The 25141-nt window shown below is 42.2% G+C and overlaps 2 protein-coding genes and 1 long non-coding RNA gene across 3 annotated transcripts; 2 read left to right on the plus strand and 1 right to left on the minus strand.

Moving 5' to 3' along the window:
- Positions 1-1839: 1839 nt before the first annotated feature.
- Positions 1840-6322, plus strand: myoz1a (myozenin 1a). Its single transcript, XM_053437039.1, has 6 exons — positions 1840-2100; positions 3594-3680; positions 4033-4220; positions 4521-4818; positions 5222-5381; positions 5462-6322. Exons 2-6 carry the CDS (start codon positions 3596-3598, stop codon positions 5688-5690), a joined length of 960 nt encoding a protein of 319 aa, XP_053293014.1. The 5' UTR covers positions 1840-2100; positions 3594-3595; the 3' UTR covers positions 5691-6322.
- Positions 1879-7865, minus strand: LOC128453916 (uncharacterized). Its single transcript, XR_008341567.1, has 4 exons — positions 7788-7865; positions 5182-5684; positions 4029-4228; positions 1879-2076 (listed from the first exon to the last, which is right to left on the minus strand). It is a non-coding gene; the product is annotated as an uncharacterized LOC128453916 (long non-coding RNA).
- On the plus strand, positions 7015-22928 carry hhat (hedgehog acyltransferase). Its single transcript, XM_053437038.1, has 12 exons — positions 7015-7130; positions 8504-8652; positions 8737-8801; positions 8961-9074; positions 9157-9351; positions 10413-10625; positions 11254-11431; positions 11828-11978; positions 13763-13798; positions 17061-17262; positions 17811-17955; positions 21756-22928. The coding sequence occupies exons 2-12, from the start codon at positions 8532-8534 to the stop codon at positions 21839-21841; spliced, it is 1506 nt and encodes a 501-aa protein (XP_053293013.1). The 5' UTR covers positions 7015-7130; positions 8504-8531; the 3' UTR covers positions 21842-22928.
- Positions 22929-25141: the final 2213 nt, after the last annotated feature.

The raw sequence follows: 25141 nt of genomic DNA on the forward strand, positions 1-25141 counted from the left end.
TTCACTTTGGCTGATGTAATTTTTAGGATGTGATTAGAAGAAGAGCAAAAAAACAAGCAGAACTTAATTTCAGGGGTTAAAGGAGCAACAGAAGCATCAGGGGAAACTTTGCAGACAAGCAATTCAAGGCCTTGCCACTAGAGGCAGGTTGAGTAACTTTGCCTTAAACATTATTTCATGTGTGAAACATCACATCCCTCACTTGTGTGTTCAAACCCTTGTTACTGAAGGTAAATGATGCATTATTATCTAGCGGAATTTCTTTAGGTGGCAGATTGAACCTCTTTGAGACGTCCTGATGTCCTGGACTCAGTCTTAGAAATACTTCATGCAAAACAACAGTCTGCATTAGACTGGTCAGTCTCCACTGGACTGCTGCAGTCAGAAGGGCATTTTATTTCCAGCCTCCACATTCTCAGGGTGTCTATATATAGGGCTGCTAATATCCAAACAGAAGAATATTTATAGTGACATTGACATGTTGACAAGTTGCCACTGTAATTGAGAATTTGTTCTTTATTTAACTGCTTTAAATTGTCGTGTCCCTCCACAGTCGACAGGGACTCACACAACACAGAATGGATTGCCTTTTTTGTTTCTTTGTGTAAAAGCCAGTGAGGTCGGATGTAAAAGTGAGAGTCATTCACTAACTAGAAAATGTTCCTTAGATTATTGACGGATCAATACCTGCCCAGATTCCATCTTGCAGGAAAGCACTTGCTCAAATGCTCCAGACCCATGACATTGATACGGTTGGATATGAGATGAAAAACACTGATAAGAACGACTGAAACACAGGATATGTAGGTTTTATGATCATATTTCTCTTTTAAATAAAAACATGCAAATATATGCAAAAGGTTTATGTCAGGGAACAAACTGAGGACAATCAGGACATGTCCTCTACATACTGTCTCAGACTCAGGTGGAGAAGTTCACATTCTATAATTATACATTATTTACCTATTTTGACTGTTTTTAATCCAACACTTTGAGACTGAACTATCTCAACTCTGTGATGGTTTGTCATGAAACATTATTCAGACGATATGAATCTGAGAAAAAGAATCCTTGTGACTCGGGTGATTCTCTGAATGCTTTGAGTGAAATGTCTTGAACTAATGATTTTAAAGTATTAACAATACTTTAATCTAACTTTAAAATGTCCCCCTGCTCTCCAAATGACTGAAGCTCCAGGGAATATACTGTATAAACATGTATTGTCTGTCATTGGCAGTGACCTTTGGATGCTCTCCAGTACTGTGAGACAGCTGTGAGACAGCTCTGTCTTCACATGTCCATCAACGTCCACTCACATGACGCCTGAGAGAAACTGAAAATGTGACAATGTTATGTCAGATTAGAGCAACGCAGGGAGGAGAGGAGCCAGCTCTCAGCCTGAAACACAAACTGGCAAGGCCCCAATACACACACACACATACACATTCCTTAATCCTGCACATGCACTGTGTACACACATACATCAGTCTGTGTATGTGTGTGAGTGTGTGAGTGTGTGTGTGTGTGTGTGTGTGTGTGTGTGTGTGTGTGTGTGTGTGTGTGTGTGTGTGTGTGTGTGTGTGTGTGTGTGTGTTTGTGTGTACCCCCAAAACACCCAAGTCCTTTGAGGTTATCTTATAGCAGAGTTCTGTTCCCTCTGGTTCATTGCTACTAAATATAGGCTTCAGAGCCATCTGTGAGAATGATTTTGCTCCCTTAATATCCCCATCAGCACTTTAAGCTGGCCAACAGAGACTTCTCCTCCCTCCCTCCCCCCCCCCCCCCCCCCCCACACACACACACACACACACTCCTCCAACTCAGATCCCTATTCATACCCCCAAACCTCACCCGCCGCCTCCTCCTCCTCCTCCCGTCTTGACACCAACTCTGCTGCCACCCTCAGCCCTGAGCCTCTGGACGATCTGCCATCTGAGTGCAGGTTGGGTTTGCACTTCTCAGGACTTGGTTCCAGCCACAGGGTCAGAGGCGCTGCGGGATTTGTAAACTTGTGATAAGAAAGTAGCCCCCGGGGTCTCCTCTCGTCTGTTTGATATTTAGAAGCCGGCCTCTCCTCTGTGGGATTACAACAAAATACCGGTGAGTGGACCTGCATCCCATCGACGTGCTTTGTTCTGCTAACCAACCAACAGCTTGGATTTAATGACTGGCTACAACAAGAACGGGAAGAGGCAATAAAGACATGCAACATATTCTCCATGCAGTCCTAAATGTGTGGGTTGTAGCCTGAAAGAAATGACTGAAGACTAAACCATCTAATCAGAGCAGATTATTACTTTGCTTTTGATTCAAATGCTTCTGATTCCACCAATAAATGGCTCAGTGAGTCACTTTGCTGCTTTTAGACTTTCTTAGGTCTTAAAGGGACCAAAGGAATGGGTGAATGTGCTGACCATCCCTCTCTGTGGGCGTTGCCGAGATTTTATATGGTGTCTCCAAACCATGATGGGGGGGTGGGAGGGGGGCTGGCAAACCTGATCGCAAGGCGTCCCTGAGCTTGTAATTATTTAGGGAATTAAAAAAAACTTGTCCAAAAACTCCCTCCGCAGCTGTTCCAGATCTCGCTGGTGTTTTGAAAGAGGTTCCACGCGACCTCGGCTTTGTTTTCTGGAGGTGCTCATTGTGTCCTTAAGGGTTGTGTTCAAGTCCATTTGATAGTCGAATGACGCCATCACACGTCGCTAAAATGTCTTGGCTGGAAACGGCTTTTAAAAATAGCTGCGGGGGGGTTGAGTTTCAGCCAGGGGATGCGATGTGATGTTTTGTCGCTTGACTGTGAATTAAAGACGCTCAGGGGTTTAAGTGCTTTCAGAGAGATTAAAATCACATTAACACATGAGTTAAGGTAAGAAGAAGACTCATATCTTAACACCAGGGAGGTTGTAAGAAATGTTGTCCCACAGTGACTCAGATCTCCACAGAGGGAAAGTATTGCTCCCACTCTCCGTCGCCAGCTTGTTCTTATGAAGGCCGCAGATTGGGGAATATGATCAGATTATATGAATAATGCCAAATGCGACTTCAGAATCCTGAGGCCTTCACTCTTACTGCAGCAGAACAAACCCTGAGACACCAAACAAACAGAAACATGCGTCATGGAGCTATACGTTTCCCTTGGGGCAGACATCTGTTTCACTGGGCAATGTGGGTAATACGAGGGCCCCGACCCTTTAACCTGAAAAATGAGCAGAGCCCCGTGCCGTCGCATTGAGATTCCGTGGATTCACTTTCACAGGCTGCTGATGAGCGTCGGTGTTGACGCTGAAGAGCAATACAGAGAAGTCGGTTGAAAGCTAAAACGAAAACACTCCTGTCACTTGATCCTTAGCGCAGATGATGTTTCCATTCCTTTGAAGAGGCAAATAAAGGGAGCATCATAGTTCAAGATGTTGCATTTAAAACACAATTTACTTATACTTTAACTTGTTTGCTATCAATATCTTTCAGTTCTCTCACATCACCTCCATCCCTGTTGAATATATGTTCAAAAAGTACACGGTCAAATGTTTTAAAGTAGTTTTTGCTCTTTATGTTTGTGCTAGCACCACATTTTTTTCCCCTTTGCCTTCCAGTCATGCCACTGGGAACACCTGCCCCACTGTTCAAGCGGAAAAAGCTCTCCAAGATCATCACCGACCTCTCACACATCACTCAGGATGGTAAGTCTGACAGGAGCTGATGTAAAAATTAAATAACATTTTTCATGTGGTTGTGGTGCCTTGCTCAACATAGCTTCTTTCAAGAATATACACATTATTTGCAACTCTGCAGTAAAATCCAAAACAGCTACATTTATTAAGCTCATTTGTAAATGTTTTAGTTCTTTGGATTTTATTTTCTGTACTAAAATTAAGTCACATCGTTACTGCAGAGGAGACTCATGAAGAAATATTGAAGACATGCTAAAACAATTAGTTTAAACATGTTATTTTACTGTGTAGTCTTCTGAGTATCGTTTTGTTTTCTCGTTTTCAAATGTTGAATCCATGTGTCTGGATGCCCCTCACCTAGAGTATGACTCGGAGCCGGAGGCCTCTGAGTTCGACCTGGGGAACAAGATCAGGAGTCCCAAAGACATCATGCTGGAGGAGCTCTCCCTGTTGAAGAACCAAGGCTCCAAGATGTTCAGGATGAGGCAGAAGAGGATGGAGAAGTTCATCCACGAGAACAACCCCGACGTCTTCTGTAGTGAGTCGATGGTGAGAGCCTGTAGTTCAAGGAGGAAGAAAAATACAAATGACTATAAGATCTTGTCTTGTCTGTAGTTCCCAGTGTGCAGTGGTCTTGACCTCCGAATTCCTCAGGTCTCGGTGAGGGGGGGGGGGGGGGGGGGTTGGGGATGAATCCATGCCATAATGAGACAGATCTGTAGTGGTGGGTTCATGGAGAAATATGCTTGTCAGGCATAATGTCAACAGGCTGAAACAAGGCTCATGAGCACAGACAAATGAATGAGCTGTTTAGAATGTGGAGGTTTACTTGGATAACATTTCTTTCAGGACAACCTCCAGAAGTTTGTTCCCTCTATGGGGGGTCAGATTGGAAGTGACATGATCACCGTCGGTGGGCATTTTGTGAGCAAGCAGACCGGTCATGTGCACTATGGAGCTCTGCAGACTGGAGGAGGACCCCCTGTGCCTCCTCCAAAGCCTGGAAGAAAACATGCAGGAGCTGGAGGAGCTGGAGGTGCAGGTGGTGCAGGAGGTGCCGGAGGAGCAGGCGGAGTAGGAGGTGGTGACCAAGGGAAAGACGGAAAAGACGGAAAAGAAGGTTCTGTTGGGTGGTCTCCATTAAAAGGTTGGTTAACAACATATGCTCTGTGATTATTCGATTTCGTTTGACTGATTAAAACAATAAAGATTTAACTTTATCAAACATTGAAGGAACTTAAAGAAATAATCTGACATTCAGGAGAAATCACTTATTCACGTTCTAGCCGTGAGTCAAGACGACATTTTGTTAAAGATGTAAAGTATCATTTTGTGAACATTAAAAGTAGTTTTATTCACTTTTAGACAAAACCGAGCTAATTGTTTCCCTTGTTTCCAGTATTTATGCTAAGCTACGCTAACTGTCTGCTGGCTGTAACTTCAGGTTTATTGAACAGACATGAGTCATATTGATCCTCGTTTCTGATCCTTAACAATGATGATAACTTACTTACATAAATGATCCTCTAGCCTTGATGTCTCCTCCACAGGAGGTGGATGTGATGATGCAACCAAGATTACTCTGAAGGGCTACATGTCTCCATGGGAGAAGGCCATGAAGGGGGATGAGAATCTGATAGCTACTCTCAAGGCGGGAATGCCCGGCCCCACCGACCGAAAGGATCTGCCCAAGTACAAAAGCTTCAACAGGTACTTTCACTCCGACCAGACCTCGTAGATGCTTTGTGACGGAGAGGAGCTTTAACAATCCTCTCTCCTCTCTTTGCCAGGTTTGCCATGCCCTTCGGTGGCTTCGATAAGGCCAGCCAGTTTATGAAATTCCAGATGCCAGAAGCCGAGGCGACCGAGCCTGAGGCCCCAGTGGTGTACCAACAGGAAATCGGATGCCGGCCTTCCTTCAACCGCACTCCTATTGGCTGGATGGGCAGCAGCGAGCCCAGCAGCATTCACATGGAGAACGATGCGGAGCACTTTGATGGAGAGACCGAAGAGCTGTGAAAAGATATTCATGCTGTGATAACACGCACTGTGCACACACGCAGGCATGAATGCAAGCACACATGTTAGCATGCACACACATGATAGATGAGCTTACAGTTCACTGTTATACTGATGAATTTGAATCTCTCAATGTGGATCTCTGAAAGCGTACAAGATGTATTTGGTTGTAGGGCAAAGAAACAAGTTTAGATCTTACAAGGAGATGAAACATCACACGTCTATTTATTAAATTGACTAGTGGAGTCTAATAACTCCTTTAATTTATCGGAAACGTTTTTGTTCGCGGTGAGAAGTTGCAGATTGTGTCGATGAGGAAAGAATGAATCATGTGAGAAGGATAGATTTATGCTATATTACTGTTGTTCACGCCATCTGTATTTGTTTTTACCCAGTGCCTCTTTTTGTCGTTAAGATTCTCTGATCTTTTGTTGGGCTATGAAAACGCTACAAACCTGTGGAATTCAGGATGCATGCATAGTAAGTTGCTCATTCATCAATCAACACTTTCTCCACAATAAACCATTTAAAATTAATCATGTAACACTTTGAAAATAAACCATGTATCAATCCTCTTGCAGAGAGGTGCAGTGTCAGGAGAAATCATTGTTTGTGTTTGAAAATTCTTATTTAAATAAATGCCTGTACAACCTCCAGCACTTGTTTTGTGTGTTCAAAATTGCACATACTTTGCATGAAATTAAACAAACTGATTTCATGACTCAACAGTGTTACAAAAATAACAAAAATCAAAATAAAAGAAGGAGCCTGGTGTCCAGTAGTTCAGTCGATATATGCTTCATATCTTAGAAGTTGATTAGATGGTTTGGTAGCTCTTCCAAGGAGGTTAGACTGTTTGCGTGATTGCCAGCAGAATTACAACAAAACTACTAAACAGATTACCACAACATCTGGTGGAAGGATGTGTTAAACTCTAATGAGGATTCGGATCAGGGCTGGATCCAGGAACTTCGCTTCACTTTCTTAACCATTGCAGGTTTTTTAATTACCTTCCTTGATGAAAAACATGTTCAGTGGATTTATATCTATGAGACTTTTTCAAATAAAAATCTGGATACCGTTAAAATAATGGTTCCAGGACACTCGAGAGCCATTCTAGTTGCTCCTCAAAGTAATTATAGTTTAAAAGCAGAATACTATAATAATAAGTAATACATTTTTACTTAAAATTGATAAAATTGAATTACTTCCCACCTGTGATTAATTATTCTATATTCTATAGTACCATAAACAGTGGTCAATATTTCCCTGACAGAGGCTGTGTTGTCACTCCGGCCCTGCTGGGGGCGGTAGAGCAGAATGAAGCCAGTGAAGAAGGACTGAGTCCCATGGAAACCACCGTGTTGCTCTGATCCAAACACAGTCAGACAGACAACACTCCCACTGACAGTGACATGAACAACAGTCCGACAGCAGCAGGTACCTCTACACCGTATTCCATCGGTTAGCTAAAGTGGCTAATGTTAGCTAACTCGCAACGCGCCGGTGTTGCCAGATTTGCGTCATAAAACCCTCATCTAACTCGGATTTGTTCACCTTTTTTTTACAAAACTAACTTCGCCGAATTCACCATCAACAGTTTATATTCGAAGTGCAACGTTGAACGACTCGTTAAGTGTCACTGATTTACTTTGATACCGAAGCAAACTTTAAAACTCGATGATTCTCAACCGAGTTCTGGAGCTGCAAGCCGAGCGACCTTTTTCCAAGCGAGTTTATTTAACGACGGACTTCAGAGATGAACTAATGTAAGAAAGTGTCGGTGACTGTGAATCTAACAGTGTCTGTATAGTGTCTGTGAGCTCAGAGGCAGCTGTAGACTACAGACTGCGATCTAGCGTTAAAGGGTTTTAAAGTTAAAATCTGTGGAATAATTAAAAAAGTTCGTAGACGTGAACGATCATAAAATCATAAAAGAAAGTTTCCCTAACCGGTCAAATCAATGAGAACCGATCATATTAGGTCCAACGTGTAGGATTCTGTGTATTTATCTGCAGAAATTAAATATAGTATGAAATATTATGTTTTCATTAGTATATAATCCCCCGGAATTTGGTGGAGTTGTGTTTTCGTTACCTTAGAATTAGCTCTTTTAAGGTCCTGATGAGAGCAGCTCCTCTTCTCTTCAGTCCGCCATGTTTCACAGAAAAACCCATTTCGTCTCAAAGTGGAGCCAGACAATCTCGAGCGCCCCCTGGTGGCTGGCTTCAGTTCAAGTCATTAACCCTGTAGTGTAGACTGCTGAAGAGCGTTACATGTTTTAAAGTTAGTCCCTGGATTAATTCCAAAAGATTTTGCCGGTCTAAACGATGTTAAAGACTTTACTTAGTTTCATGTTATTAGAAACTAATGAAAACATATTCTATATCCAATTTCTGCAGAGAAATACACAGAAACCTACACGTTGGGCTTTAGATTGATCGGGTTCTCATTGATTTGACTGGCTAGGGAAACTTTTCTGTACCATTAGGATAATTTACGAACTATGAAATTTTGTCGCTATTCCAGGGACTAACTTCAAAAACCTTTAACGCTAGATTGCAGTTTAAATCGATATGCTACAGTATTTTTCGCAAAGATCTGAGTCTTCAGATTTGTTTTTCTGCAGCGTTTGGTTTTATTTAGTTATTTGATTAAAGGAAGACATCTTGATTTACAGCTGAGACAGAAGCGAATGATCAAGCGTTATGGCGGCACCTTCTATTTACCGCTGTTCCACACGGGGATCACTACTGCACAGACTCTGGCTTCATTTGTGTGTGTGTGTGTGTCTCAATCATTCTGTCTTATAGGTGCACTATAGCACAGTGATTTTACCTGATGACGTCTAAGTCAAAGGCCCAGTGGTCCCCGCTGCCACGGACAGAGATCCTTGTGTACTGGGTGCTTTCCATTGGCTCACACCTCTACTCCTTCTACCAACTGCACAGGTTCTCCAAAGGTAAGGTGCATGGCCAGATACCAGTCTGTCCGTTTAGTAGAATGAGATCAAATAATAAAGTGAATTCCTGTTTTTGTATCTCAGAGCATGAAGCAGGGCTAGCAAGAGAATTCCAGCTGGAAAAGGGCCTACTAAAGGGTTTTAAAAGGGTAAGTGTCCTAATGTTGCATCTCAACAAGTTTTAATTTGAACTGTTTGTGTCAAAGTTTTAGGAAAGCTTTATTGTCTTTATTAATATACTTTTAAAACATGGCCTTAACTCAACAGGCTTCAGGTCTGTGTTTCTAAAACTAGTTGTTTTGGTTCAGGACCCATCAGACTTTGAGTGGAGCTTCTGGACTCAATGGGCCAAGAAGTCCTTACTGTGGACTCTGACTGGTCATGGCATCTTATCCAGATTCACCAGCAGCTTTTACCCAAAGGTAGGAAGCAGCTGTGAAATATACAGTTGTTTTTATGTGTGAGATATTTCAATTCAACACATTATTCCTGTTTCTCTTACAGCTCAGGGTGCCAGCGCTCACGATATACGGCCTCATGGCAGCCAGCGGCGTGTTGGGGGTTAAAGGTGTGAGTGTGCTGCTGGTGCATCTGGGTCTGACCTTCTCAGTGGCCCTGCTGCGAAAGCCCGCTCTGTCGTGGGGATGTAACCTGCTGCTGCTCTCCACCCTTCACATCCAGCCACTTCAAGAGATCCAGGTGGGCTGCAGTCACAGGATGAAACCGATATAGTAAAAGAGCCTTTCAAAGTAAAGTTAATGCTCTTTGAAGTTGAATCAGTCACATGGGCTGTACAGTCTGTTAATAAACCTTGCAAACACAATGCATTTACAGTCACCATTATTATTTGTTTCCACAGTTAAATTGTTATGTTAATTTAGATTCATCCGTAGTTGCACACACAATATACACAAAAACAAAGTCTGTCAATCAGTTTACCTCTTTTGATAGGTGTCCTATTTGCAGTGAACACAAGAGGGCGCAAGATACTAAAGGGACGTGCAGGTCTATTATTCTCTGGCTGGAGAATTTGAGTGGATTTTTTTTTGTAGACGATACAATCAAGCATATCATTTCTAGTGTTCCCTGATGATGAGACGATGGGAAAAAGCTTATTACCTTCCTCTATGAATTTGGAGATGATCATATTCTCAAAATCAAGCATTTGCTGCAGCCACATGACAGTGAGAGGAACCGCAAATGCATTTTACCTGACACAAGACAATGAATTACAGCCCAAAGAATATTTAAATCTGATTATAGAGACTTGCTTCCATTCACATCTACACTGGCTGCTTATTATGGAAACTGGCTCATCGCATTTCACCACTTTAAGGATGCTGTGACCTGTATCCTCCTCTAAAAACATATTTTAACTGCACAGTGTGGACAATTCAAGTGTAGTGGCAGCAAGGTAACCAAGCTCCAGTTGTTAGAGTCGATTTCAGAATGTGAAACAGACCTGACAGGCCTGTGCATGGTTTACAAAAACTACCTCCTCCCCTCCTGTGCTGTCACCACCCACACACATGCAGCAGCAGCAGCAGCACACAACCGACTACCTGAGTTCAAGCACTACTTCGAAATCATCGATATATTCCCAACGCTGCCGAGCTGAGCTCATTAAAAGTTGTATGGAGGATATGTTCTTGAGTATTTGGAGGAAGTGAATCTAAATTTAGTGCCAGAGTGCCACTATTTATAGAAGGATTCCCCAGAGATGTGGTAAAAATAATTGGCCTCCCCACTGTGTTTCTCAGAGAGGCTGGTACGAGACTGAGGAGGAGTACTATCTGCTGCTCTTCAGCGTAGCCGTCTGTGGTCTGCGCTTCATCAGCTTCAGCCTGGAGCACTGCTGGTGCCCCGCAGGCCGCGGGGGAGTGGTGCAGCTCTGCTGGCTGTTTTCATACACCTTCTATCATCCCTTTTTCTACAACGGACCCATCGTCACGTACAAAGACTACACTGAGCAGGTGAGAGTGACACATAAATTGCCTCTTTTGTTTTTCGTCTGGAGAAGCTGATTGCTGTCTCTAAGTGGGGCTGATCTCAGGTCAGGTTTTTTTATACAGTCGACACACGACTGGTAGTTCTGTTTTCAAAAGGACAGATACTTGAATTTTTCACATTTAAAGAGAAACAACTCCCAATTATTTGGTTTGTTGCTTCTTTTATAAAAACTTGTTCGAGGCTTGTTTTCACATCCCTCTCCTAGAGAGTTAAACGTAGAATATGTTACGTAGCAAAGGGTGATGAATAATTGTGATCCACTACGAGGGAACAATACAAACAATGGAAGGAAAGAACCCCCGACTGGCCAGCAGAGTGTTTTTCCTCCGTCATACTCTGTTTGCTCCGGCAGTGACGCGCAAAGCCTCGGGTAAAGTGGATATGATGCAATTAAAAGGCGATAAAATGAAACGTGGGTTTGTGCATTGTTGAAACGGAATGTGGGTAACATAGGTGAAGTTGTTTTTAGATACCTTAATGAAGAATTGTTACATATCCTCCCTGTAATGTATGAAGTATCAAGTGTTGATTATTGTGGATGAAGATTCCGCCAGCAGCCCTTAGCAACATGTTCACTTTCTCCTCCTGCAGATGCAGAGACCGGCCGAGCAGAGTGACAGGGACGGATCTGCTCTGAGATACTTGGTGCTCAGATCGGGACGGATCGTACTGTGGTGGTGCGTCGCAGAATACATGATCCACGCTATGTACATGCACTCCATCCAGTCTAACGAGACCTACTTAGAAATGATTCCTCCTTGGGCCTTGGGTAGGTATTTAGACTGTGGGTATTTTTAGCTCTCATGCGCAGCACAACATTGAGCTCCAGCTTTAATGTTTCCCCATCACTTCAGACTCACACACACACACACACACACACAAACACTCAACATGTTCACAAGATGCAGACTTTAAAAACATGTCTATCCCACAGGATTTGGTTTCAGATGAGCTGAAAACTGATTTACTCATTGCCTTTGATTCACGATTTAGTTTTTTTATGTGTGGATATATTTTATTTGTAGTTATTTATTCATTAATCTGCTTTTAAAGCACCTTTATGTCTTTGAGAGTTTTGGGAGATTTATGTAATTTATTCAAATCGCTGCTGTGGTCTATGAATAGTCTGATATGTGTGTAAAGCACTTCTTCCTTGGCTTCACAGGCGGTCTGGCCTTGGCCCTCGTCCAGTTCTTCTATGTGAAGTATCTGGTGCTCTTCGGCCTTCCATCCATGCTCGCTACTTTGGATAAACTGATTCCCCCAAAGCTTCCATCTTGTGTCAGCATCATGCACAGTTTCACAGGGATGTGGAGGTAAGATCAGACACTGGAACCCATCCCAGACAGTTACAGTGTAAAGTCCTAACACCGACCTCGCAGACAGAATTCCTTAACGCCTCAGTGGAAAAGCCAGAAAACCTGGAATCCTTGAGGGGAAAAGGCGCATTTACTGTGAAGTGCTTTAAGTGGAGTGCTTTGGCAATCAGATGCTGGGCACAGTGAATTGTCTCATCTTCTGTTATTACTGGCAATCAGTCCACTAGGTCACCTCCGCACCAGGAACATTAAATCTTTCTTTCAGACTCAAAGATAAAATGGTTTGTTCGTTGGCACTGATTCTGAAGCCTTTCACTTTTCAAGAGGTTTGTCGCAGCTTTTCGAAATCGAATCAGGAATCAAATGAAAACATGTTAAAACTACTTAATGCAAAATGTCCACCACAACAACTGTGTCTGAGGTTTAAATAAGATCTCACAATTTGTAAATGAGTATAGGACATAGTCCAACATCATAACAGAAAACAGTAACACTTCTTCACTGTTGGTTTATTTTGGGTTTGTTGTCACCTCACATTTCTTTGCACAAAAAGTGGATATTATAAAATGGAATGTCGAGATGATTTAACACTTTAAAAACAAAGTACAAGACGATGCAAGGTTTACACTGAAGGGGTCACGACTGCTCAAGTGAGTGAACACGTACATTCCAGTGTTTGTTACACAAGGATAAAGAACCTTGGTGAGCAATACCTCAAATATACAAAAGGTTTCCAGCAACACTACAGCATATTCAGGTGTTTACAACAACAAGAGTGTCATTTGTGTTTGCTGGTTAGTTTTTGTGGTCCTCCAGGATGCACATAACTTCCAGACAATGACAAATACTCCCATGCTGCTCTCAGCTTCCAGTTTATTAAGTACACCCAGTGAAAGCTAGTGCAGTCCTACAGTAAACCCTGCATTCATTCAGATGATTATATTACGTTAGTCTTTCAGCTGTATGATCATTTTGCAGGCGATAGTTTGTGGCGCAGGTGTTTCTATTATTTTGTCCACCTATTTATATCCATGAGGGGGGGGCCTAGTAACAGAAACATCCGTGTGTATAATGCAAAACAGAAAAACAGCACCACAAACTGCAGCCTTCAGAATCGATCATTTAATAATTGAAAATAATAAAGCAAATTCATCAGTGGGTACAAAATGCTTAACAAAGGAAAGGCATAAACCAATTAAAGTAATGTGAATGAATTTGAATATCCACAGCTCTAAGCAGTTTAACAAAGATCGATCATTCTAACCTTTTATGAAGGAAGGATTTATAGCCGGACTGTTGTATGAGACTGGAGTAGATTCAGCTACCTGTATCGAATTAATTGGTTAATTAGTTTATGAAAGTTTCAGTGGAAAATGTAATTAAATGGGATGGAATACAAACAGTGCATGATGGAACCAACAGGCTCATGCACACTGTGAAGTCGAGGTTCAGGCTCTGGGTTCGGTGTGGCAGTGACATCACGCTTCCTGTAGACGAGCTGGACCGGCGTGCTGACACTGATGCACTCCAATCCAGCCCGTGTGTGCTGAGCTGGCCGATGCTGACAACATTGATGGAATGCATAAAGCGGTCCACCGACAACATCGACCAATCCGTTCAGGTTTACAGCCTGAGGGGGGGGGCGACGACAAAAAAGCTGGGTTTTCTAATCTTCTTAATGACACAGAGCAATCGCACAAACACACACGCTTCCTACACACTCAGGCCCGGAGCTCAGGTGTGCTGTATTATGTAAATGACCCTTTTCTTTCTATTCCCAGGCACTTCGACGAGGGGCTGTACCGATGGCTCATCAGGTAAGAGCCACTTCACGAGCAGTGGACGGTCTAATTCAAATGTTAATGTGACCAAAAAATGGAAATGTTATCTAAATCGAATAATACCTCCTCTTATATACAAAAATGACTGTCTGGATATATAAATATAACTCCATATGTATTTATGTATATAGTTTTTTATCTATAATAATGGCCACTGTGACTGATAAGGTAGACAGGGTGGTCCACTCACTAGAGGGTTGGTGGTTTGATCAAGAGACTGAACCCCTGACGGCTGCTCAGACAATGTGTGAACAATGTGTGATGGAGAAAAAGGCTGTATGAATGTGTGTGTGTGTGTGTGTGTGTGTCTGTGTGTGTGAATGCAACTTGTATAAAACGGGAGTAGTACTATACAAACACAGTTCTATTTCCATTGTTTTATGTGATATGTTTGGAACAGAATTAGTTTCTCTCATATTTATTGCACCCCCTTTTCTGTGGGACATTGAAATTCTTTATTTTAATTAAAAGTTGCCATTTTTAGCTGCCTGGAGAATTTCTATTGAGGGAATTGTCCATTAATTGTACATTATCCAGGCCTTCTGTCTCCTGATATCTTCCTTATGTCTTTGCTTGGTACAAGAGGTGCTAAGTTTGGGGGAGTTGTATGTTACAAGTGGGCATTACATTTCTATAGTTGTATTTCTATCTATAGATCTAGAGATCGATGTAGATTAAAGTATCTGGAATAACACATGTAATCAAATTCTGTCTCTTATTTACTGCACACTTGTTGTAAGCAGCTCATTTCCCGTTGGGCATTAAATTTGTTGAATATTCTTTTTATTAAAAAAGGTGCCATTCTGCAGCTGCCCGCCCGCATGTGTCCTCATAATGGACAAAGGACGCCACATTTGCATGGAGGCTTTCTCATGATTATGAGGGCGCATGTTGTTGGTGAACAGTTCTTCTGTTGTGCTGCTGCTCCCGCACCCTGGAGAAATGCCTCCTTGTTTAATATGTGCATGTGTAATGGGAGCATTATGTGTCCGCTCACTCGTAGTTTGGACAACGCACGTTATTAGTTTGTCTGCTTTTAATGATGCACACTCGGCTGAATGCAGCCCATCGAGAGTTTATGGTCCACTTGCGAGACGTCAGTTGCTTTGTTGAGGCAACGCTGCAGCTGCACGGTTGTCAGAGAAGAGTGTGATATTCTGAGGAAATGTTCCCTCGTCTTGGTTATTATTTGCTAATGAGTGTGTGAGTGTGTGTCTGTGTGTTGTGTTATTTGGCAGGCATGACGGTGTGCGTGTGTATCTGCCTTTCTTCTAAACTCCTGAAGACGAGTTTAGAAGGAAACATGGCGTCCAAGTGGCTGCACGAAATCTGCCTAAGATCCCAGAATTTAAATTGCAAATGCAAGTTTCTATTTTAATCTGTGGCCCGTTGGAAAGTGTTTTCTCCCGCTTAATGGCATCACTCGCAATTATCGTTCTGCAGATGCAGGATTTGAGTCATGACACCCGTGACACAATGCCCCGCCGCTCCTCCTCGGGAAAGAGCTTCTAAAGAGCTTTTAATGCAGTTCTGAAAATCTGTAGAAATGGTCTGAAGAGGCCTAGATGAGCGTGTAGGTGTTAAATGATGTGCTCCGCATGACTCACTGACACCCCGTCTCTCTGGGCAGATAAGTGGCTCATTCTTCACCATTCCATTACGCTTTTACTGTCTGTACACCACCACTGTGGCTCTCAGGTGCTCTGCTTCACAAACATATGCTGCATATGAGGAGGAGCGTTTGATCCCGAGTCCTGTGAAACGTTAGCTGTTCATAAGTAAGTGGGGGCAGGGATGAGGTCGAGTGGAGCGAGGTCAGCTTTCAGTTTTGGTTCAGTTTGGCCTTAAAGCAAGAAATCTGAAAGATCAAGTGAACTGTGCCTCTGTAAAAGCTCTAACTCCAGTAATAATAGATGCTCGACCGTCTAAAGCCTCATGCATACATACATGCACCTATTTCAAATTCTGTTTAATGCCAATGCATTGTTCTCTCTGTATGACATGTATATAATGTGGAAAAATTATTATATATATATATATATATTTACAGCCTGACTAAAAAAGGAAGAGTTACACCAACAAGGACAAAAATCCATAAAGAATAAATTGTCTGACATTGTTCATCAATCCAAATAAACAATCTTGTTTTGTATCTTACAAAACTGAGAATCAAACTAATTCTAACATAATTCTCCTGTATGGCTGCCCCCCCCCCAGTCAGGTGTTGATTATTCAGGTTTTAATGTATATTCTGATTTACATCTGTTTGAAATCTCTCTGCATCTAAATGATTCACACACACATGGAGAGATGCTCAGTATGTAGAGATATTCTCCTCTAACGCTGGGACCTCTCCATCTGTCTCTGCACCTACAGCACTTTCATCCTCTCACATGGCCCGGCTGCTGGCCACTCTATTTAAGGCTCTGAAAATGCTGGCTCATCTTTCAGGAACATTGATTAGCCACAGGGTGGCTGAGATAATTAGGTCCCAGCTCAGCAACATGAGATGGATTGTGATATGTTTGTTGCTATGTGTGTTGGACTCATGTAGCATTAGAGATGCCCGGTTCCTCGGGGACGGACGAGCGTCTCACGATATCCAAGACAATTTCTCCTCATGACAGGAGCCACATTCTTTACTGATCACTGAGGGATATTATTCACATCAAGGGAGCGAGTATACAGCTGCAATTCTCTGATATACAACACTGTGTTATCTTATTGTACAGCAGCCAAACAACATGCATGTGTTATGTGTTAGATATTGGAGAAAATATTGGAATTTCACACAGCTGTCAATGCTCAGCTAAAGAGCCAAAAACGCTGACATCAGCAACAAACAAACATCTGTCCACTGACAAATCCTGACAAAGAAAAGAGGCTAAAACGTGTGTTAAGGGTTCGGTTCAACTCCCAGGAACCTTTTTGGAATCATTAACCCACTTGAAGGATTATTAAAGCCAATTTGGCAGGATCAGTTTTCCCAGGGGTGCCTCTATTTTTGCCCGTGAACGTCAGATCAATTAAAAATCAATGAACATGACCCTTTATATGACGGGAGTTCTTTGAAACCCATTGGTGCACAGCCGTGTCATTTCCAATCATATGTAATTTTATATTTGCAGCTGTGGTATTTTCCTGTCTTCTTTTTCTGCTTTTAAAATATAACTTGGATTTGTTTTTATTCTGATAGCGGATGTACTTGTGTGTTTCATGTGATATGCTGATGTTTCAGATACATCTATGTGCCGCTGGGAGGTGCACGACACGGCCCTCTGTCTCAGATCCTGTCCACTGGTCTTGCGTTTGGATTCGTCTGCGTCTGGCACGGGGGCCGGGACTACCTGCAGTGCTGGGCCCTGATGAACTGGGCCGGAGTACTGGTGGAGAACGGAGTCAAGTCGCTCTTTGCTTCGTCCTCTATTCACTCCCTTGTTGTAAGTTTGAAACCCAAAGTGTTTACATCAGTGCAGTGCAGCGAGCTGAAAGAGATTCAAGTTGTGTATCGATTTAATTCCCTGATCACTCTATTGATTCAGTTTAGAAAATAATAAATTACTAAATAAATGGGTCACGTCATTTGATTAAATGAGGGATGTTTTCCAGAGATGTGTTCTGTCACATTTAATTTGGGATTGGAAATTAAAAGATGGTATTGACACTAATGACATTATTGATTATGTTAATTGCGAGGGATCAATTCTCTGGGAAGCAAAGCAGTGAGTTCTCAGCATTAACACAGATATCTCATTATTGGAGTCTGAACCCAGTGTAGAAACATACAGAAACTGCATCATAATATTATGTTTTCTTGAAATCTCTTTCCCAAAATAAAGTATACTAATATATCATGATAAACGATGACGACTGTGTAATCGTCCTAGTTTATGGTCACACAGGATTATTGTACTTTGATGTTTTGTTGTTTCTCAGACACAGGAATGAGTTCTCCTTCATTCTACCTGTTTATCCACTGATTTCCCAGGAGCAGTATTTCTCTGCAGCGATGAGAAGGCGCTCGGTCGCTCTCCTCTCTGCCTTCTCCACTGCGATGCTCATCCTCTCTAATCTGGTGTTCCTCGGGGGGGGACACGTTGGCAGAATCTTCTGGAAGCGTGTCGTCATTCAAGGTAAGTTGCCCTCCGAGGCGCTCACTCAATGGGATTTGTGTGCGCCCTTCATTTTGTGGGATTGTTTCAACTGGCTCTCTCTAAATGAGTTACCAGTGTGGACCATCAGTCATTTAGCTGAATTGTGGGGCATCATAGATTTCTCCTCCAGTGATGGCAGCTAAAGATAGTTGGTCCAAAGCAACAGAGAGGCTGTAAATAAAATCATAAATAAAATATCATTAATAAAATATATTACCCTGATTAAAAATGCATCTTCATGCATCTGAGCCGGGAAACTCTCCCTAATACCGAGACATCTGGTTGCCAGAGGAAGATGTCACATGATGAGTCGCCTGAGCTGCACTCAGATCAGTGTTGATACATAATTTCATCATTTCTATCATTTATTATATATTCTATATAATATCCCTGTTGTTGTGTCTTTGTCTTCACCGACTCCTGAGGGACATTTCTGGATCTTGAGCTGCTAAATGCTCCACTGTGGTCACCAGCTAGTCTCTAACCTAATCCATCTGCTGTGTGGTGATTGGCAGGTGGAGTACAGGGGGTTCATCAATTCTATTGGTTGTTGAAAATAGCTGCATCAGCACAGGGAGAAATCCTACTCACACCGATGACCATTAAAACATCCATAAAGATGATTCTGTCAGCCTAGTCCTGGTTTTTCGTTACTAATGTTGTGTATTTGTGCAGCTGTAAATTAGACTTATATCATATCTCTCTCCTTGTGGTTTCCTTAAGGATTGGTTCTGCTGTGACCCCTGAGAAAAAGAGAAACGGTGTTATCTATAAAGTCTGAACACTGCAAAACCAAAGTTGGCTCCATTAGGAGTTCAAGCAGCTGAAGAGTGATTCTGCCGCGGATCCCGTAAACAGCCTCCAGCTGCTCTATCGTTTGACTCTTGTAATTTTCCTCCTAATGATCTGTTGTGAAACGTCTAAATTGGGCTTTTTGATGATGTTGTGGAGTCAGTGTAAAAACAGCAACTCTTATTATTTCCTAATAAGAAAATTCTGTGTTCACATTATTTTTTTTAACTTTATCTGCCAGCCGCCTGTTAACGAGTGAGCCCATGAGAGAACCCTGCTATAGATGATGTTTATCACACATGAGGCACGTGAGACTGGAAAAGTCCAAAAGAATCTGATCTCAGGATGAAAATTGAGATTGGAGAACCCTTGGTGATAAGGCCCGGTGCCGGTGAAGCTGCTGAAAACAAACACACCTGATTTCGACAGTGGGATTTGGACATGCTGTCCAGCTGCTCTATCCAGGAGCCGCTCCTCGTCTGAACGCTCTGGGGATTTACCTGTTGTTGTGAAAAACATCTGACCCAGATTTCTTCCTGCTTCATTTTACATATAATGTAATAATGGAAATTGTCGAGCCCCAATTCTCCAGAGTTCACGTCTGGAAACTGCTTTAATATTTTAACTTGTTGCTCATCTCCCTCTTTCTGTTCTCGACGATCTGGCTTCAAACCGTCGCTGCGTTCTATCTTCAGATGAGTATTTTCTCTTTGCATCTCTTTATGTGACAAATCTGAGCCAGAGCTGCCTGACACAAACCATTCTCCAGTCGTACAGTGACAGTAATCATTTGTGTGAAGCCTGGCAGGCTCGCAGCAGACGGTGCGTTCACATCCTCCTCCAGCGCTCCTGACCCCTTTCACACACGTTATACTGTCGACTCTGCGTAAATAACTTAAGAGAGACCTAAAAAAGAAAAGCAGGGTGTTTGAAAAGACCATCTCCGCTGTGAATTATTCAGAGCGAGAAGCTCGAACCAAACAGAGAATCTCCGTTTGCTTTTATGGTGATTCGCTCGGGCCATTAACGCACTAAAAATAGCGACTGGACGTGGCAGGGCGAGATTCAAATTGACCATTGGAAAAAAAACACTTTTGTAAATTTCCCACTTTTAGTGACTTCTTGCGTTTTTTTTGCACTTTTAAATTTAGATATAATGGATCCTCCAGAAAAGCCCGGAGCCGTTCCTGGTGTCTGTGCAGTGAAGCACCGGGGGGGAAGTCGCGGTTCACTTCATTAACATGAAATCAATGCCTTTAAATCAGCCTGTCGGGGGGGGGTTTAGTGCAGGCAGCAGAGTAATTGCAACCTGACCTCCGGTGAAATGTATAAGAAGAAATACCTAATCACTGCCTGTGTCTACACTTGTGTTTAGTGAGGATTTATAAAGTCTCTCCCACGCAGCCTGATAGTTCTAATGTAAGACCAGCTTCCAGTCACAGTGCTGAGTTGTCTCAGTATTAATGGAATAACTTATCATCACATTAAAGTATAATGGCTGCAGTGAAATCAGGCTGAGTGTTATGGACTCTGGACGTCCTGGGGTGAGAGGAAGAGAAGAACGAGGGAGGAACAAGAGGAACCCTGGATCTGGTTTTCAAGTCCAGACAAGTGAGGTCAGCTCACCTGTGAGTTCAGAGACTGTTGGATCCTTAAAAACTCACAAAAGTGTAAAGGTTAAAAAAAGCTGTGGCAGAGTCTTGTCTTGTATATGTGGGTAATGTAGAAAACGTAAGTGAGTTTCTGAAACTTTGAAGTAGCTTATGATTGCGACAAAGGGCTTTTTCACTTAATAAAAGATGGCGCCTCCACATCTTAAAATCTGCAGCTCCCGATTTTCCAAACCTGTGCCTCATCATGTTGTTACAGCCTCACCTCTTAAATAACAATATCATTATCAGAAAAAAACCTGTTTAAAGTCGAGGGAAAAGGAAAACGAGAGGAGTTAGGACCCTCTTTTCTTTTCTTAATGACCCTCTTATCTAATTTCAGTCGCAAAAATTCATTTAAAACTTGCGTTGTCTCGATTCTATTCGTGACCAATCGATACTTTCACTTCTATACGAACTTAGAAAGTGCAGCTGAGGATCTGCTGAGGTTCTCATCTCCACTCTGTTGGTTTGCTGACAGCAGAAGTTGGATGACTTTTGCTGAGAGAGGATCTACTTCACACTGAGGGTGTTAATGAGATGCACATACCTGCAAAGACAAAGCGCTGGGACGCCTTGGCTCGACGCCGCCGTTTGCCTTGAATGATGAATTCACCCGTCAGGAAATGTTGAATATTTCATACTTGTGCTTGAAATTGTTTCAAATAACGTCTCGTGTGATTGAAGTAGCATTTATAATTCACTTAAATTGACTGGAAACATCATTAAGGCTCTTTTTTGTAAGACAAATGCAAATGAAGAATAATGGACTTTAGCTTGCGGGCAAAAAAATATGAACCATTAAAATATGTCTTTGGAAACCAGAGCCCGGGAAACCTTCCTCTTCTGCAGGCGGGAAACTGACAGTACAGCCAAGCATGAAGCAGCCTGTGTGTGTCTGTTTGTGTGTCTGTGTGTGTCTGTGAATTACATTTTAACATGAATAGAAAAGAATAGACCATTCAACAGCATTGTGGGTGCAGGTGCAGGCTACGGACATAATCTGGAGGCGAGCCAGTCGGGTGGAGGGGGGGGGGTGCAGACAGCTGTTCTTACCTGCCTGCTCGGCCCTTTAAGGAGCAGCTATAAATAGAAAAACCATAACACAACACAACACAATACAGCAGAGAGCTGAGCAAACGGTTTCTCTTTGTGTCTGAAGCTCCTGTGGGAGAACGCAGGGCTCTGTCCATGGCAGCCACCACTTAGCTTTAGGGTTTTAATCTTTCTATATTTATAAACAAAACTTCACAGAAATTATCAGAATTATGGACAATTTGTGTAAATCTAAATATTCCCTGTTAACCGACGTGTGAATCCCTTCTCCTTTGATCTCAGGCTGGTCGACCGTGGCCCCCCCGATGCTCGCGTTCCTCTACTGCTTCGCTCACATCGGACTGGAGTGGACTTCTCAGCCGCCATGAGTCTCCTTGACTTTGAATCGCAGCGGGAGCGACCGGACAAAGCAGAACGAGTCCAGTACCCCCCCCCCCACCCCCCTCTGGCTGGTGGCCACGGAACCCGTCCCGACCTGGCTGAGGTGCAGCGGAGCAGCTGCTTCCCACAAACCTGCAGGACCAAGAGAGAACCGGTCTGCTGGGACTCACAGGATCAGTGTGGAGGGTTTCCTGTAAATGTGATAACTAACTGTGAGAGAACCTGTGAACTCCCGAGCAGTGGTTCAGATAAGTCACATCTTTGTGTTGAGGCGCGTTTTCCACCGAATGAGCTGCACTGATTCACTGTTATTCTGAGAAACAGGAGAATATGGACCTGGAATCAGTCCTGGTTCTGTGACTCTGATAGGATTTTGCTCAGTGGTGAAGTGAGGTGGATAAAATGCATGTTTGCTGTCGTCCTGTAGTTCGGCCACATGACGTGTGTATCCAGAGGCAGAGGAGGCGGAGCAGAGCAGCTGATCAGTGTCTTTCTCTGTTGAGGCTAATATTAGAAGATGTGTTGCTCAGAAGCTTCAGAGAGTTGAATTATCACAGTTTCACAGGAAAGCACAGTTTGGAGCAAGGATTTTTTTTTTTTTTTAAACATTACAATCTGTACTTTGTTTTGCTGATGTGTTATGAATCTATTTGCTCCTTCAAATGTTGACTTGTGTTAAAAATAAACAAACTGTCCATGTGGATACTGTGAGTTCTTAGCTTCTCAGCTCCATCGACAAACTATCTCAGTATCACTCTTCATGAGATAGAAGGTTAGCCTCTGCAGAAGTGTTTGAATAATCAATAAGTTGTTTTAATGCTAAATGTGCAGAATCCTTTCGTGAAGTTTCTCTACTTTACGTGAACTGAACATCTTTTGGTTTTTGGACAAAACACGATTGGATGATGAGAAATGTATTCTATCATTTCAAAGAGATAATAACCAGTGGATAGTGGATTGACTGATAACAATAATCTGGTCAAGACTTTATAGATATGAGATTCAGTTTATGTCCTGATGGGAGAGAAATCTTTCTTATTCTAAGCATTATCATCTGACCTTTAAGATACAAGACATAATCTACCCTGTAAGAGACTGAGTAGTTTGTGAGCTTTAAATAGTTAAACAAGTTTTTGGAATTTATTAGGAAACAGCTTTAAAGAGCTTAATAGTCCAGTTTGTCTTGAGGTTAGAAAGTTAAGTTGCAGAAATCATTTGATCCTTTTACTATTCAAGCTGCACAACAAGCTTCAGGCTGAGTTTGAAGTCAGAGGTTCCATCAGGGAAGTTCCTCATTGACTTTAAAGAACTTGTGTTGCCTCTGGTTCTCTGTTTGTTTGTTGTTCTGCTGCAGCGATTGATTGTTCCCAAGGTTTCTCAAGTTTCTCCATCAGTTCAGATCCATCTCACCTGCAGGAGCAGAGGTGGGTAAACAGCCTGTTTGTCAATAAAGCATAAGAGTATAATGAGGAGGCCTGTTGTTGTGCTTCCATTAGCTGATTCCTGTGCTCGGGATTATCACACCGCTGACACTAAGGAGGATCACTGTGAGCTGGGGTCAGCGAGGAATCCTCTTAAATGAGAACAGAACCCGGGGTTTATCCGACGTGAGACGCTCAGCGGGAGAAAACAACACCTGCTGACGAACCCTTTCTCTGGGAGACGAGCTGTGATCGCTGACGGAGCTGAAACTCACACCGAGGCCGAGGATCCTCACCGGGCTCCAAACAGACATCAACATACAAAATGTTTATTATGAAGAGCACAGTTTGTCACAGTTCATTACAAAGAGTTCCCGTTGTGCTTGTACATTTCTCATCCCGTGACATGTGAGCGTGGAGTCATGTGCATATTACAGAGAACACACATCAGAGCCTGAACTTCAACAATCATTGCAAGGTGATCTGTGCATATAGACCACTTTCCCCCGTTCCCCCCCCGTTTACAATACATATGTTTATAAATACCACTTGTAGTGATGAACCGCTAACGTGGATCAGAAAAGCCTCTGGACAGAATCATTCCAACATAAGTGTGTTACTTGTACAAGGTTTGTAAACTGCCACAGTGTGTAATGGCTGGACCTGTGTGTGTGTCTGTGTGTGTGTGTGTGCTCAGAGAATAACGCTTTCATCTCAACCAATGAGACCACGGCACAGTTTCTGTTACTTTATCATTGAATCAGTCATATGTTTGTTTCTTTACTTTATATTCATCCAGTTTTTGTATCTGCATGAGAAATAGAGAACAAAATGGTTATAATGATCATCTGCTTATAGTGAGATCTCTCTCTCTCTCTCTCTCTCTCTCTCTCTCTGAATGTGAGATTGCACCTACATCCCGTTGCTGTAGTTTATACTCTGCTAATACATATTATATGGTTTAATAACCAGGCAGCTATGAAGAGCTGACCACAAAAATATTTCTGTTTTCAAATCATTCCAGAGAAGAGGTTTAGATATGTCACACTGCTTTTTCCGTAGGTGGGGGGGGGGGGCGATATAATGAAGGCACAGTGTTGCATGCTTCTATAATAAAAAGATATTTTAATATTATCAATGACGTGTAGGTGCAGTAAGGTAAAAGTCCTTTTCACTTCTCTAGATATTTCCTCACTGTTTGTTTGTAAATGTGATTACACAGTTTGACATATTGCTTTCAATGATTTAGTTTCTGCATTTTAGAGTCAACCTCCATCCCATTTTATTAGTAAATTAGTTAAGTTAAGTTAAGTTCCCTTTACCTGATTTGATCTTTTTATAGATTTTCATTATGAAAATAATTTGATCTGGTCTGATCTAAAAAATGTAAAGAATTCGAAGAAGAAGAAAATTACACATTCACATTTAAATAGAACCCATCACAGAATTAAATAAGTTGCAAAATATAATTACAAATATCAATTATGTCATTCATCTGTGTCATCGGTGAAGTGAAACAGCATTTTGTTGTAGATCAAATTAAATTCTCTTCTTAACTTCATGTAACAATCGTGTGAAATTCATTTGAATCAAATAAATAATGATATTCAGTTTGCATTGTTTCAGTAAAAGTTAAATGTTGTTCCTCAATTTATAATGTGGTTAAATTGTGTGACATTCAGAGATTTACAACCGTCACGTCAGCTCCCAAAAGTTAAGCCAAATAATCTGGATCGCCCCCTGGTGGCTGGGTTTAGTATAAATCATAGACCCTGCCTCCTCCTCGTTAGCAGATGGGACGTGCACCACATTATAAAGTCAAATACATTTTTCACAAAGACGCTTTCTGTGATTTTTAGATCATAC

This window comes from Pleuronectes platessa, chromosome 12 (assembly GCF_947347685.1).
Source record: "Pleuronectes platessa chromosome 12, fPlePla1.1, whole genome shotgun sequence".
NCBI classification, from domain to species: Eukaryota; Metazoa; Chordata; class Actinopteri; order Pleuronectiformes; family Pleuronectidae; genus Pleuronectes; species Pleuronectes platessa.

Excerpts from the sequence above, each read along its gene's own strand:
- myoz1a (XM_053437039.1), top strand. The coding sequence starts at position 3,596 with ATGCCACTGGGAACACCTGCCCCACTGTTCAAGCGGAAAAAGCTCTCC. Across the intron at positions 4,221-4,520 it reads TCTTCTGTAGTGAGTCGATG|GACAACCTCCAGAAGTTTGT; the intron begins GTGAGAGCCTGT and ends CATTTCTTTCAG. Across the intron at positions 5,382-5,461 it reads AAGTACAAAAGCTTCAACAG|GTTTGCCATGCCCTTCGGTG; the intron begins GTACTTTCACTC and ends TCTCTTTGCCAG.
- hhat (XM_053437038.1), top strand. The coding sequence starts at position 8,532 with ATGACGTCTAAGTCAAAGGCCCAGTGGTCCCCGCTGCCACGGACAGAG. Across the intron at positions 9,352-10,412 it reads AGCCACTTCAAGAGATCCAG|AGAGGCTGGTACGAGACTGA; the intron begins GTGGGCTGCAGT and ends TGTGTTTCTCAG. Across the intron at positions 10,626-11,253 it reads ACAAAGACTACACTGAGCAG|ATGCAGAGACCGGCCGAGCA; the intron begins GTGAGAGTGACA and ends CTCCTCCTGCAG.